The sequence below is a fragment of the Equus quagga genome, chromosome 10 (genome assembly GCF_021613505.1).
Source record: "Equus quagga isolate Etosha38 chromosome 10, UCLA_HA_Equagga_1.0, whole genome shotgun sequence".
Taxonomy (NCBI): domain Eukaryota; kingdom Metazoa; phylum Chordata; class Mammalia; order Perissodactyla; family Equidae; genus Equus; species Equus quagga.
Window position 1 is genome coordinate 121,448,584 of NC_060276.1, and position 14,420 is coordinate 121,463,003.

The following is a 14,420-nucleotide window of genomic DNA, read 5'->3' on the forward strand; positions in this document are numbered from 1 at the left end:
ATCTCCAAATACAGTCACCTTCTGAGGTCCTGGGAATTAAGACTTCAACATGTGAATTTTGGGGGTGATACAACTCAGCCCATGCAATAGTCTATACATTGGTCTATATTTGGAATCCTGGGAAGCTCAGAGAGCACTCAAATTCATAAACATGACCATCTCCTTTGTTTGAGTGGCAAAACAATTTCTAGGTGACAGAAGAAAGTAAAATCTAAAAAGCTACAACCTCTCCACAAAAGAAAGGCTCTCCCTGCTCCTCCTTCTCTTTACTTCCCTCTCAACACAGCTGGATCCTTCAGGCCTGGATTCTGACCTGAGGGTTCTTTTTTTTTTTCCATTTGGTCTCCCTTTTGGTAATACAGGAATGATTTATGCTGATAGCCCTTGGGAGAGCTGGGCATTGTTTGCTCAGGTTTATCTCACAAATGTTGGATGTGTTCCAAAGGTTAGCAGAGGCTCTGAGTATAGCGAAATGACTGACTTCTTTGATCTGTAACCATCTGATGTCAGATGTTTCTGTAATGATTTAATAAGGAATTTTGCTTCAAGTAACAAGTGGAGAAGACCACAGGGTTTTCATTCTAAAAGTATCGTGCCTTTGAAGGAAAGCACATTCCTCTACTGGGAAATCCCATTTATATTCATCCTTAGGGTCTTCCACACCTTGTGCCCTTTCTGAGCATCGCTGGACCACAGCCCCTCACTAGACATTCATGCAAATTCTCCTACATTGTCAAGACTCAGCTTCTACTCCCGGCTGTAGCAGAAGAGCTTGTCAGAACTAAATGAGTAGCCCGTGATGGAAGCACGGACCAAGAAATCCAGTATGCGGGAGCAGAAGGGAGGACTCAAAATCAGAGTTTTCCAGTTTTTAAATATAGGATTTATTGTTCAGGTATGGTGAGGCCAACAGATCAGGAGATGACTGCCATTGAAAACATAGTTTTCTCCTCACAGTTCCCAAGAGGATGGGGCATGCTATGCCATACAGGGCCACACAGGGAGGCAGCAGGGCTGGTCAGGAGGCAGAGGGAGAGACAGGAAAATGTGGACAAGAACCTTTATTGTAGTTTCTGCAGGAAGGAATAGGCGAGGCAGAGTAGCTGTAGGACTGGCTGAGTTGAATAATATCAGTGGCCTGTGAGGCATAGGGACTGTCCCTAGTTGTCTGGTACCTGGTCCTGGGGAGACGACAGGAGGCAGATGGTGGTGTGCACTGTGAGAGCACCATAGTGCAGGTGGCTGGAAGTGCGGGCTCTGGATTGGTCGGTTTGTGTTTGCAAGGTGCATCCTTTGCTCTCTCTAGGAATTGGCTATCCCTGGGAGGGCCAGTCCCTCCAGGGTCAGCAAGACCCAAGATGTCAAAGTATCAGAAACTCTTGGTTAATACAATCCCTGACTGTGGCAGAGCCCCTAGAAGGCAAGATAGAAAACATTGGTGGTATAGAGAGTGGGAAGAAAGAGGGGCACATGCCCCCTGGCTGTAGTGGTGGGGATGTCAAGTGCTGTTTGGAAAAATGACTTAGTTCTCAGTTCATCCAGACTGGGCAGAGAATGACCCGCTCAATCTAGTTGTCTTGTTGGACTCAAGAGGCTGTCTGGGCAGAGGTGGATGGTGACTGCAAGCTTGGGGTGTCCCTGCAACCAACTTGGAGACCTCAGGAGGTCAACCTGCACCAGTGAGGCAGGGGCTGACCCAATGGGGGCTGCGTCTACAGTAACTGAAGTGAACGAGGAGGCCAGCTTGAGAGGGCCTGGAGCTCATGAGGGCTTCCAGAACCTTCCATGAAACCCATGGTGGCTGCCCTTTGCTTGAAGGTGGCGTACGCCCTGATTCTGGGATTGGTGTAAGAGTCAAGAAGGGTGAAAAAAATGTTCTCTCTTCCCCACATTGGAGGTGGAGGTGGTTGGGGGGCAAGTCTTTGCTTTTGCTGTTTAGGACACAAAGAGGAGAACTGATTACCTAACTAACAATCCTTGTTTGGGCCTATGGAAAGGGCACATTTAGGTTGAACCTGATGGTACGTATTTTCGATTTCCAGGAGCTATTATGACCCCGAACACCAGAGTACAACGGTTCGAAGTCCTCAAGAATGGCACCTTCGTCATCCGGAAGGTACAGGTGCAGGACCGTGGCCAGTACATGTGCACAGCCAAAAACTTGCACGGTGTGGACAGGATGGTGGTCCTGCTGTCTGTCACCGTGCAGCAGCCCCAAATCCTAGCCTCCCACTACCAGGACGTCACCGTCTACCTGGGAGACACAATTGCCATGGAGTGTCTAGCCAAGGGCACCCCAGCCCCCCAAATCTCCTGGATTTTCCCTGACGGGAGGGTGTGGCAGACCGTGTCCCCAGTGGAGGGTAGGGTCACACTTCACGAAAACCGCACCCTGTCCATCAAAGAGGCTTCCTTCTCAGACAGAGGTGTCTACAAGTGCGTGGCCAGCAACCCAGCCGGGGCGGACAGCCTGGCCATTCGCCTCCACGTGGCCGCCCTGCCTCCGGTCATCCACCAGGAGAAGACGGAGAACATCTCGCTGCCCCCAGGGCTCAGCATCCACATCCACTGCACAGCCAAGGCCGCGCCCCTGCCCAGCGTGCGCTGGGTGCTCAGGGATGGGACCCAGATCCGCCCTTCGCAGTTCATCAACGGGAACTTGTTTGTCTTCCCCAACGGGACGCTCTACATCCGCAACCTGGCGCCCAAGGACAGCGGGCGCTACGAGTGTGTGGCTGCCAACCTGGTGGGCTCGGCGCGCAGGACGGTCCAGCTGACCGTGCAGCGCGCGGCGGCCAATGCTCGCATCACCGGGACCTCTCCGCAGAGGACCGACGTCCGCTACGGCGGGACCCTCCGGCTGGACTGCAGCGCCTCGGGGGACCCCTGGCCACGCATCCTCTGGAGACTCCCGTCCAAGAGGATGATCGACGCACTCTTCAGGTATGTGGTGCTCCTGCTTCGCCATCAACCACTGGGCTCCTGCCACCGCCTCCCCTTCGGATGCTGGGAACAGTGTCTTGGGACATCTCTTCATGGAGTGTCCTTGTCTGGGATGAAGATGCACAGACATGCTCCTTATGTGCAGAGGCCAGGGGACACTTTTTCACACAATGCAATCTTGTCTTTATAAATGGGATCCAGAACAAACACCTAGCCTTTCCCCTTCTCCACCCTTCTCTCTCCTACAAAAGAAAAAAACCAAATAACTTTTGTTTTAATGATTATCTTTGTAATTGTGTTTTAAACGATAGTATTAGATAAAGCAATTTAGGCTGCTTTCTATTTCTACTATCTAATGCCAACAAAACACACAGACGCTTCATACTTTGTTTTTAAGTGGCATTAGTGAGAGAGTGAAAGGACGTAAAACAAAAAATGTCAAGACATTATTTCAGCCTGAGGGTGGCATATGGGGAATTCTAAAAATGCGTTTTGGCTAGGAAGAAAGTCACCTTCTATTCCAGTGACTTCAATTCCCAGGTATGGGGGGGGGAGGGTGATTTTGCCCCCAGGGTACATTTGGCAATGTTTGCAGACATTTTTAGTTGACGTGACTCTGGGAACAGGGGTTCCTACTGGCATCTAGTAGGTGGAGACCAGGGATGCTGCTCAACTCCCTCCAATGAACAAGACAGCCCCACCGCACAGAGCGCTCTTGCTCAAATGTCAGTAGGAGTGAGGTTGAGACGCCCTCTCTTAGCATGAAGGACTATCATCTGTCTGTCATCTATCTATCTCTGATCTATCTATCTATCTATCTATCTATCTATCTATCTATCTATCTATATATCTATGTGTCTATCTATCTATCATGTTTATATCTATCATCGATCTATCTGTTTTTATCTATAATCTATCTTTATCTATCTGTCTATCCAAGACAGTAGTTCTTAACTAGAAGATTGTGTTCCCAAGGGACACTCATCAATGTCTGAAGACATTTTTGGTTGGCACAACTGGGGGAGGGGGGTTGCTACTGCCTCATGGGTGGAGACCAGAGATGCTGCTCAATACCCTACAGCACACAGCACAGTTCCCACCACAGAGAATCATCTGGCCCCAAATGTCAACCGTGCTGAGGCTGAGAAACCCTCAACTAGCGGGAGAGACTCTGTCTGTGTATATCTATCTATCCGTCGATCATCTATCTATATATATCCATTCATCCATCTAGCCATCCATCTCTATCTGTCTGTCTATCTATCTATCTATCATCTATCTATCTATGGCAGTTTTTCTCAACTAAAGGGTTGTACCCCCAGGGAACACTCATCAATGTCTGGAGACATTTTTGGTTGTCACAACTAGTAGGCGAAAAGGTACTCCTGCCTAATGAATATAGACCAGGGATACTGCTCAACATCTCGCAATATACAGGACTCTCCCACCCCTGATAATTATCCACCCCCCATAGTGTCCAGGTTGAGAAACCCTAGGCTAGATCCAAAAGAACCAATATCTCTTTAATAAACATTTCAGCATACAGGGAAGGAGATAATGGTTGGCAACATGGCATCAAAGAAATTCCGCTGGTGCCGTGGTGGAGAAACCCTGACTTAGGATGTGTCTTCAGCATCCACAGCCCAGCAGCTCAGGCAGGAATGCCTCTCCGCGTGGCTTCCTCCCCAGGACATGAGCAAAGCCAGCGTTCAAGGGTTCTGCACAGCTGCATCTGGCCTCCCCCGTCTCTTTCCGAAGCAAGGAAAGGACCAAGGCACTTTCCTCACCCCGTATTTTAATGTTAGCTGGCTGGGTGGTGCCCAGTGAACCTTGCACAATCCAGAATACCACGTACCCAATTTTCCCTGGAATATCTTCCAGCTGAGCAGATGTACTGCCATGTGGAGAACTGTTTTCAGTTGATTTTGGCAGGGCTGAGGCAGGGTTGAATGAATGACAGTAAAAGAGTGTCCTTCCAGCATGAATTTGAGCCATTCAATTCGTACCTCCCTGTAAATTATTGTCTCTGTGGCTTCATTCTTACTAAATTCTGACTAATAATCTTCTTAGTAAATAGTAATTAAACCACCCATGTGCGTTTTATAAAAGAGCGGGCTCTTTGCCCTGCCTACACATTGGGACTATTTCAAAATACAGATATTGGAGTTTCAATTCTTGAAGTCAGATCCCCCGTGATGCTTATATGCATGTGTATCTTTCAGAGTCGCTCATTTGGTTCTGATTATGACCCAGGCTAGGAATCCCTGTGCTAGAACTTTCAAAATATTTACAAACACAGGCTACTGTATGGATTTTTGGATTCAAACTCCAAGACACATTAAAGTATCTTTGTCTGCTTCACTCCTATTGAATGACCTACCTATTTATGTTGGCTTGATTCTCACTCATGGCCAACAAAACAGTTTGTTTGATCATTGTTCATAGTAGCTTTTATTAACCATAATCATGTTATCAGGTGGAATTCAATCACAGGCAGACTTTTTGTTTTTTAGATCTATGATGAAATTCCAGACATGCTATTCGAATAATGCAGTGTTTAGGAAATATTTCGAGATGAAAATTCAACGGCTTCCCCTGATGCCACCTCTATAAATTATGTGCAACTTAGATTTTCAATCTGGATACTTTTAAAGTAGGAACTTCCCAAATCTTTTCACCCCATTGGTCAAAACATCACTTCTGAATTGCCCCAGGGCACCCTCATATTGATAAAAATATCACATGCATAGTGAAGGTCTTTCAAAGCACTGTTTGCATGTTGCCCCTTTACGTTGAAAGACTTTTTAAATATTAACTTGGAAGTGCACGGGCTTAGGTCCAACAGTTGTCATTTCCTGCAGAGGAATGGGATGCCAGCATTGGGGTGCTAGCTGGCAAATGCCATTCAGCTCTGGTTACAGATTCAAGGGGAAGAAGCCTTTACACTGACATTGCCACATTTGGAAGAATTCAATTTTAGCATCGAAACTCTGGGTATAACCACCATTACAACATCCATCGTATAACTACTTTGCTGCCCATTACCTCATAATGAAATGCAATATTATAAAACATCGTCGAGAGTAAAAATAGCATTTGGAGCATTTTGTTCAGGAAGCACTTTGTCTCCTTATAAGGTTAGCTCAATTCATTCTCTCTCTGTCTGTAGCATCTTACCTGATTTTCTCATTACAATAAGCTCTGCGTTAACCGCCATGCAAATACTCGATCCACACACTCCCACACTAGCACGGCTGAAGTCCTCGACTGCTTTTCACATCCTGGAGTCAGTGGCCAGCCAAAGGTCAGACTCAACCAGAGAATTCTTATTTGCGGTAAATAAACCCTTTCCGCACTTGGACGCAGTCCCCCCAGGCTGCAAAAACCATCTGACATTTTTCAATAACAGTCGCCTGTCCTGATCATTCTCAGTACATGTTTTATTTCATTCCTATGACCTACAGCTGGGGTAGAGCACTGGGCAGACTGACATCTTATTCTTTTCGTTTTTCTCCAACAGTTTTGATACCAGAATCAAGGTGTTTGCCAATGGGACCCTGGTGGTGAAATCCGTCACAGACAAAGATGCCGGGGACTACCTGTGCGTCGCCCGGAACAAGGTCGGTGATGACTTTGTCGTGCTCAAGGTGAATGTCGTCATGAAACCAGCCAAGATCGAGCATAAAGAGGAGAACGACCACAGGGTGTTCTATGGGAGTGATCTGAAGGTTGACTGCGTGGCCACCGGGCTTCCCTACCCCGAGATCTCTTGGAGCCTCCCTGATGGGAGCCTGGTCAACTCCTTCATGCAGTCGGATGACAGTGGTGGGCGTACCAAGCGCTATGTGGTGTTCAACAACGGGACTCTCTACTTCAACGAAGTAGGCATGCGAGAGGAAGGGGACTACATCTGCTTTGCGGAAAACCAGGTGGGGAAGGATGAGATGAGAGTACGTGTCAAGGTGGTGACCGAGCCCGCCGCCATCCGGAATAAGACATACTCTGTGGTCCAGGTCCCCTATGGGGATGTGGTCACTGTAGCATGTGAGGCCAAGGGGGAGCCCACACCCAGGGTGACGTGGCTTTCTCCAACCAATAGGCTGATCCCCACATCCTCAGATAAGTATCAGATATATCAGGATGGCACTCTCCTTATCCAGAAAGCTCAGCGGTCAGACAGCGGCAACTACACCTGCGTGGTCAGGAACAGTGCCGGGGAGGACAGGAAAATGGTCTGGATCCACGTCAATGTCCAGTCGCCCAAGATCAACGGGAACCCTGACGCCATCACCACTGTGCGGGAGATTGCCGCCGGGGGGAGTCGGAAACTCATTGACTGCCAAGCAGAAGGCATCCCCACGCCAAGAGTGCTGTGGGCCTTTCCCGAGGGCGTGGTTCTGCCGGCTCCCTACTATGGGAACCGGATCACTATCCATCGCAACGGCACCCTGGACATCAGGAGTCTGAGGAAGAGCGACTCCGTGCAGCTTGCGTGCATTGGCCGCAATGAGGGGGGTGAAGCCAGGTTGATTGTCCAGCTCACGGTCTTGGAGCCAGTGGAGAAGCCCATCTTCCATGACCCCGTCAGTGAGAAGATTACCGCCATGGCCGGCCACACCATCAGCCTCAACTGCTCAGCCGCGGGGACCCCAACACCCACGCTGCTGTGGGTCCTTCCCAATGGGACGGAGCTCCAGAGTGGCCAGCAGCTACAGAGATTCTACCACAAGGGCGACGGCATGCTGCACATCAGCGGTCTCTCCTCCATCGATGCCGGGGCCTACCGCTGCGTGGCCCGCAACTCCGCGGGCTACACCGAGAGGCTGGTCTCTCTGAAGGTGGGGCTGAAACCCGAAATGAGCAAGCAGTACCACAATCTGGTGAGCATCATCAACGGCGAGACCCTGCAGCTGCAATGCCTCCCTCCAGGGGGCCGGGAGGCACACTTCTCATGGACGCTCCCCAACGGCATGGTCCTGGAGGGCCCCCAAGCACGAGGACGCTTTTCCCTTGGGGAAAATGGCACCCTCACCGTGCGCGACGCCTCAGTGTTTGACAGGGGCACCTACGTGTGCAAGGCGGACACGGAGTATGGCCCTTCTGTCACGAACTTCCCAGTTATTGTGATCGCATACCCTCCCCGGATCACCAGCGAGCCAACGCCCGTCATCTACACCCGGCCCGGGAATACCGTCAAGATGAACTGCATGGCCATGGGGATTCCCAAAGCTGAAATCACCTGGGAGCTGCCTGACAAATCGCATCTGACTGCCGGGGCACAGGCCCGTCTGTATGGGAACAGGTTCCTTCACCCACAAGGATCATTAACCATCCAGCAGGCCACACAGAGAGACGCCGGCTTCTACAAGTGCACCGCGAAGAATATCCTGGGCCGTGACTCCAAAACAACTTACATCCACGTCTACTGAAACACTTGCCGGAGAACGTGGACTCCACGGTCGTTGCTTAGGACCTTAGAACAAAGCCTCCTTTGCAAGGAAAGCCGGGGCAGAGATTCAGAGCCCTAAAAAGATGTGTCACGGGCGTGGTGGCGCCCCCTATAGGATTCAGGTTCACGTTGACTTTGACCTATGCTTGTTGGCGAAAGGAAGCAATCAGACATTGGAAAGAGGGGTCTGCCTCTCTGGGGACTTTCTTTTCTATTTCCAGGATGCCATGCGCTCTTGTCTGGCGTTTCACAGACATGGGCACAAATCTGTGTTGCAAATAGCACCCTGATGCTTTAATGAGCATCTGTAGGATCCCTAAGGAGCAGTCACTGAAAATAAACATAGAGATTAACTGTGCCTTGCCACCCTGTTGAAGATGCACCACCTAGTTAACCCATTGCTGTTTTAACATGATAGAACATTCTAGAATGAGTACCCATCTTTCAGTTATTGCCTCTGTCACTTCAAAACTCCAATTTGCCCAGTAAGGGCTTAGAACCAGAGTGATCGATCTTTTTTTTTTTGTAATGTACAAGTTGCATACAATACAGCTACCATTTTATATGAAAGAACTCTTTTTCCCTGGAACTCACTTTTTTAATAGTTATATATATATATATATATATTTCTTTCTAATCAGACGATGAGACTGGAAAGAGAAAGAAATACTTTCTGTCTCGTTAAGAAATAATAAATTATTGGTCTTTACAAGACTTGGATACATTAAAGCAGGCATGGAAATGCAATTATAAAAACATTCGTCCCCAACTTCCTTCAAATTCAGTAACTGCTATTATATTACCATTCACAGGAACCCCACAGGGAGGGAGGCTGGAATCTTGGATTTCCTTGTTTATGAAGTTTATCTTGAGAGCTGTGGTAGGGGGAGAGGAGAGAAAGGAGAGAGCTAAGTCATCACCCCACAGAATGAATCCAGAGCCTTCCAGAAAAGTCCAGAAACATCTCTCTCCCTGTCAGTTTGTGCCCACAGAAAGTAGGAGACCTGTCATTTCCATGACTGCTTTACTGTATTTTTAAGGTCAATATAATGTACATTTGATAATAAAATACTATTTTCCAAACAGCTGGGCGATGACGACAGTGATATTTTCAAGCACAAAAGCAAATTTGGGTTTAAATAACAGTGTTTGAAATCTGCTTTTATCCACCACCTTTGAATTATTCTGTCCCCTACAAGTTTTTAACAGGCAAGGAAGTAGTCTGAGGCAGTGGCTCCAACCTATTTGACAGACAGGAAGGCAGGGTGGGACCCCTCGGTCCCCTCTGGTGACAGTTCTAAGTTGAGGAGGAAGAAGTGGTGCCCCAGCAATCCTTCAGGAAATTTTCTTTAGGAAAGAGCCATCCAGGGTACATGTACCAGCATTCCTCAAAGATGCAAAAACTGCCATTCCTTTGCCTCCTCTGAGAGGAAGAAATTAAGCAAACTCAAGATAAATATTTGGGAAGAAGATGACTGCCAGCATTGAGAGAAACCTAGTGCTGTTGATCTTTAAAGGATATTGGTCACTGAAACAGAAGAATGCTTGGCTTTTCACAGCTCTGTGGGAAGTACACATCCTCTACCACTGATTAATCCACTTATTTGCTTAAGTAGATCAACACAGTCCTTACCGTGTGCCAGGTACCAGGACGGGAGCTGGGAACACCCAGATGAGGAGGATACACGTGATGCTTGAGGAGTTCACGCTCCGTAGACAAGCCGTTCAGCTAGAGCAGGGTTCCCCAACATTAGCGCTCGTGACATTGGGACTGGATGACTCTGTGGTGAAGGCTGTGCTGTGCGTTGTAGGGTGTTGAGCAGCATCCCTGGGCCATACCCACTAGAGGCCGGTGGCATCCTCTCCTCCAGCTGTGACAATGAAAAAATGGCTCCAGATGTTGCCACATGTCTCCCTTGGGGGGAGTGCAGAATCACCCCTACTTGAGAATCACTGCCATAGATGATAGATAAATGATAGGCAGATAGATGATGGAAAGGATAGACAGATAGGTAAATGATAGCTAGATAGATGATAGATGAGCTAGCTAAATGTGATTAGATAGGTGATAGATGATAGCTAGATAGCTAGATGATTGATAGATAGATAGTTATACACAGAGTCTCTCATGCTAGGTCAGGGCTTCTCAACCTCGACACTATGACATTTGGAGCTGGATGACTCTCTCTGGTGGGGTGTTCTGTGCACTGTAGGGTGTTGACCAGCATCCCCAGCTTCCACCCGCTCCATACCAGTATCCCATTCCACCCTCCTCCCCCTCAATTTGACAACCGAAAATGTATCCAGACATTGCCACATGCCCGCTGGAATGCAGAATCCTCCCTGGTGGGAAATCACTGTGCGAGATCAACAAATGCAGCAAGGAGTCTTAGAAACATGTCTGTTTGGACTGCCTGCCTCTGTGTATGGATGCAGAAAATGAAAGCCAGCGTGGTAGAGTAACCTAGGTGTACAGAAATACTCTGTTAGATACTCCTCTGTGCAATTTCTCCTGGGAAAAAATGGTACATCATCTCATTGACCCATTGTTCTGGGTTCATGTAGGTTAAAGACTGACGACAAACGTTTGTGGGTGGACTCAATGTACATTCTTGAGGACCTGCCACATCCTGATGTAGGCAAGGTAGCATGACATGAAGAGGCGTATGATGGTCTGCGTATACTGTCTTCTCAAAGGATGCAAAACAAGCATGCAAGTCTGGTTAATTCATGGCTGAGACCTTCAGAAGCATTAAAGTCTTTCAAGGAGTATTTTGAGTTCCAGGGGAGTCAAAGTCCACATCGGACGGAAGGGTAAGGGATGTTTTTGCGACTGAGAAGGCATTTTTACTGGGCTGAGAAAGAGGGATTCCTGGGCAGAATGAGATGGATAGGACGGAAAGACTGCTCCCTTGGCAGCAAAACACTGCAAGGAAAGTTCCAGCCTCAAGCAAGGAGACCTAGGGTCTAGTGACAGCTCAAAAGCAACAGGCATATTTGGACTAGAGTCAAAAAAAGAGTCTCCTAGTTGATTGAAAATGGTAAGATATTGTAGTTGGTTGAAGAGTGTCCTGGAAAAGAGTCTTGTTGACCTGGAGTCTCAGAATGTGACCTTATTTGGAAACAGGGTCTTTGCAGATGTGATGAAGTGAAGAATCTGAGGTGAGGTCATCCTGCATGAGACTGGCCCTGAATCCAATGACAGATGTCCTTATAAGAGACAGAAGAGGAGAGATGCAGACACAGAGGAGAAGCCACGTGAAGACGGAGGCAGAGACGGGAGGCATGCGGCCCTCAGCTAAGGGACGTCTGGAGCCCCAGAAGCGGAAGAGGCAGGAAGGACCCTCCCCGGGAGCCTCCAGAGGGAGCGTGGCCCTGCGACCCTTCATCCCAAACTCGGGGCTCCAGGACGTGGGAGGATGAATTCTTGCTGTTGCGGCCTCCCACTGTGGGGTAATTGGCTACAGCAGCCCTGATAAATGAATGCAAAGATGTAAAATTTTCTGGTAGAGATAGTACCGAGGAGAGGCATTTAAGTACTTTGTGACACTAAGAGGCCTTTAAACCAGTTTGCTCAGAAGAGGGGCACATATGATCAGAGAAGATCATTAATTGGAACCACATATGGTTCTAGTATGATTTGTAAATAATATACTAACTAAAAGATAGTTTTCTTACCCCCTAGATTGCCAGCTTCTAACATCTGGCCTATGCGCTTGTAAATCTTTGTGCACAAGCAGAATTTTTAGCTAGCAGTCAATTGTCGCTCTTTGATGGTTCCCAGGTCCTTACTGGAAAACAACACCCAGACCAGGCTATTCTCTATAAAATTTCATTTGTCATTGCAAACACAGCTCTTATTCCAAGGAAGTTGGACTGGACTCTAGACCTCATGAGGGATGCCCCTACCCTGCTACTGATTTCAAAATGCAAGATGCTGCGCCCTGCAGCAGCTTTTTCTGCACTTTTTGTCGTGTGAGACCAAACCGCGGACAGGCAGTGTGGTGAGTGCCTGGATGCCAGGAGGACCTGAGGTTGCACAGGAGGGTGGGGGGACCCCAAAGGTCATTTAACTCCATCCTGAATGTCTGGCTGTTCAGCCTCCTTCGGGACGGTCTTCTTTAGTTTAACCTTGTTATGACATAATAGGCAGTGATTCTCGTCCTTGGCTTCATGTCGCAATTACCCAGGGAGATTAAAATTTTCTCATGTCCTGGTGTGTTCATTTCCTGGGGCCGCCATAACAAATTACCATAAACTAGGGTGCTTAAAACAATTGAAATTCATCCTCCCCCAGTTCTGGAGACCAGGTGTCTGAGATAAAGGCGTCGCAGGGCTGCGATCCCACCGGAAGCTCCAGAGGAGGGTCCTTCCTGCCTCTTCCAGCTTCTGGGGCTCCAGCCATCCCTTGGCTGGTGGCTGCATCCCTCCCATCTCTGCCTCTGTCTTCAGGTGGCTTCACCTCTGTGTCTGTGTCTTTCTCTCCTTCTGTCTCTTGTAAGGACACTGTCATTGGATTTAGGGCCACCCTCATCCAGGGTGATCTCATCTCAGATCCTTCACATCATTACATCTGCCAAAAGCCTTTTTCTAGACAAGGTCTCCTTTGCAGGTTCCCAGGGGTTAGGGTGTGGGCATATATTTTGGGGGGCCACCATTCAACCCACTACACCAACCCATATCTCTGAGTAACTAAACCAGAATCTCTGAGACAGAAGCCCCAGTGATCTGCGTCAAGATCGAGATGCACCAGAGGAGGGCTTAGTGCTGGCTCCCTCAGGTGGTTTGGCGAATCTATACCATGGTCCGCTGTGGGTTTCTTTATGGTTCAATGCTCTTTGGGGCAGCCTAATGTGCCGATTTCCACCATGTTGTAGGGCACCTTCCTAAACAGACATTAGGACCTTGGTGTATATTGTTTAAGCTCTCTATGCCTCTGTTCCAAGACTTGGGAGACAGAGGAAACTTACTGCACACCCACCTCATAGGGTCATTGTGAAGACAGAGAATAAAGTGCCTAGAACGGAGCCTGACCCACTCCATTAGTCTGCATTGCTGTTTCCACACTTATTGCTATTATTCTTCCAGCTTTTAAAATAGCTATGGTTTCCAGAGCACTTTCACATGCTCTCTCCGTTTAAGCTTCACAATCTCTTGGAAGAGTTGAATTCTGGGGATGGGTTCTTAGAGATGATACAGTCCGATCTTACACCATCCAACTTCAGCTGTGATTTGCCCATCCAAAGCCATGTAGCAGAATCAGAATCAACCTGTGTGCCACGACGGGCTCCGCTCAACCGTGAGGCTTGTTAGAATATGGCAGAGCAAACAAGGCTTGGAATAGATGAGATGTGGACTTGAATTTAGGTCCTGCCCCTTCACAGCTGTGGGAACCCATGTGTCATCTACATGAGCTTCCATTTCCTTATATATCACATGGCAACCACTCACCTTCTAGGATTACTGGGAGAACCACTGAGATAACATGTGGATGATGGGACCAAGGTCAAAGGTCCTATTTAAAAAGGCATGCATCTGTGCCCACCACCTATTAGGATGGCATAAATCACCTGAAAGATAGAGATCAGTTTTGTTGTAGAAAACTCTCCATGAGGCTTTTTGGTTATGTGAAAGGAATGTCTCCCCAGGCTGGACTGTCAGATAGGTATTGAGATAAGAGGGCAAAGTAGTGAGGCTGTAAACAGGAGAACAGAGTAGAGATAGAGAGATGACAGATACATAGATAAAGGAGTGGATAGATAGATATGATAGATAGAGAGGTAGACAGTAGATAGAAATGATAGAGAGATGATAGATACATAGATAAAGGGATGGATAGATAGATATGATAGATAGATAGGTAGACAGTAGATAGAAATGACAGAGAGATACATAGATTGATTGATAGATAATAGATAGAGATGATAGATGATAGACAGATGATAGATGATAAATGGATGATAGATAAATAAATAAGTAAATAGAGGTAGATAGGTATAGTATATAATATATAAACATAAAATATATA

General features: G+C 47.7%; 1 protein-coding gene across 2 annotated transcripts in view; it reads left to right on the forward strand.

Annotated features, from left to right (window-relative positions):
- Window positions 1–9,477, forward strand: part of MXRA5 (matrix remodeling associated 5) — a 28,386-nt gene extending 18,909 nt beyond the window's left edge. For both annotated transcript variants that reach the window (XM_046673227.1, XM_046673229.1), the window contains exons 6-7: window positions 2,043–2,943; window positions 6,464–9,477. In XM_046673227.1, coding sequence (XP_046529183.1) covers window positions 2,043–2,943; window positions 6,464–8,372 — 2,810 coding nt within the window. In that variant the 3' untranslated portion in view covers window positions 8,373–9,477. The remainder of the gene's footprint in view (window positions 1–2,042; window positions 2,944–6,463) is intronic.
- Window positions 9,478–14,420: the final 4,943 nt, after the last annotated feature.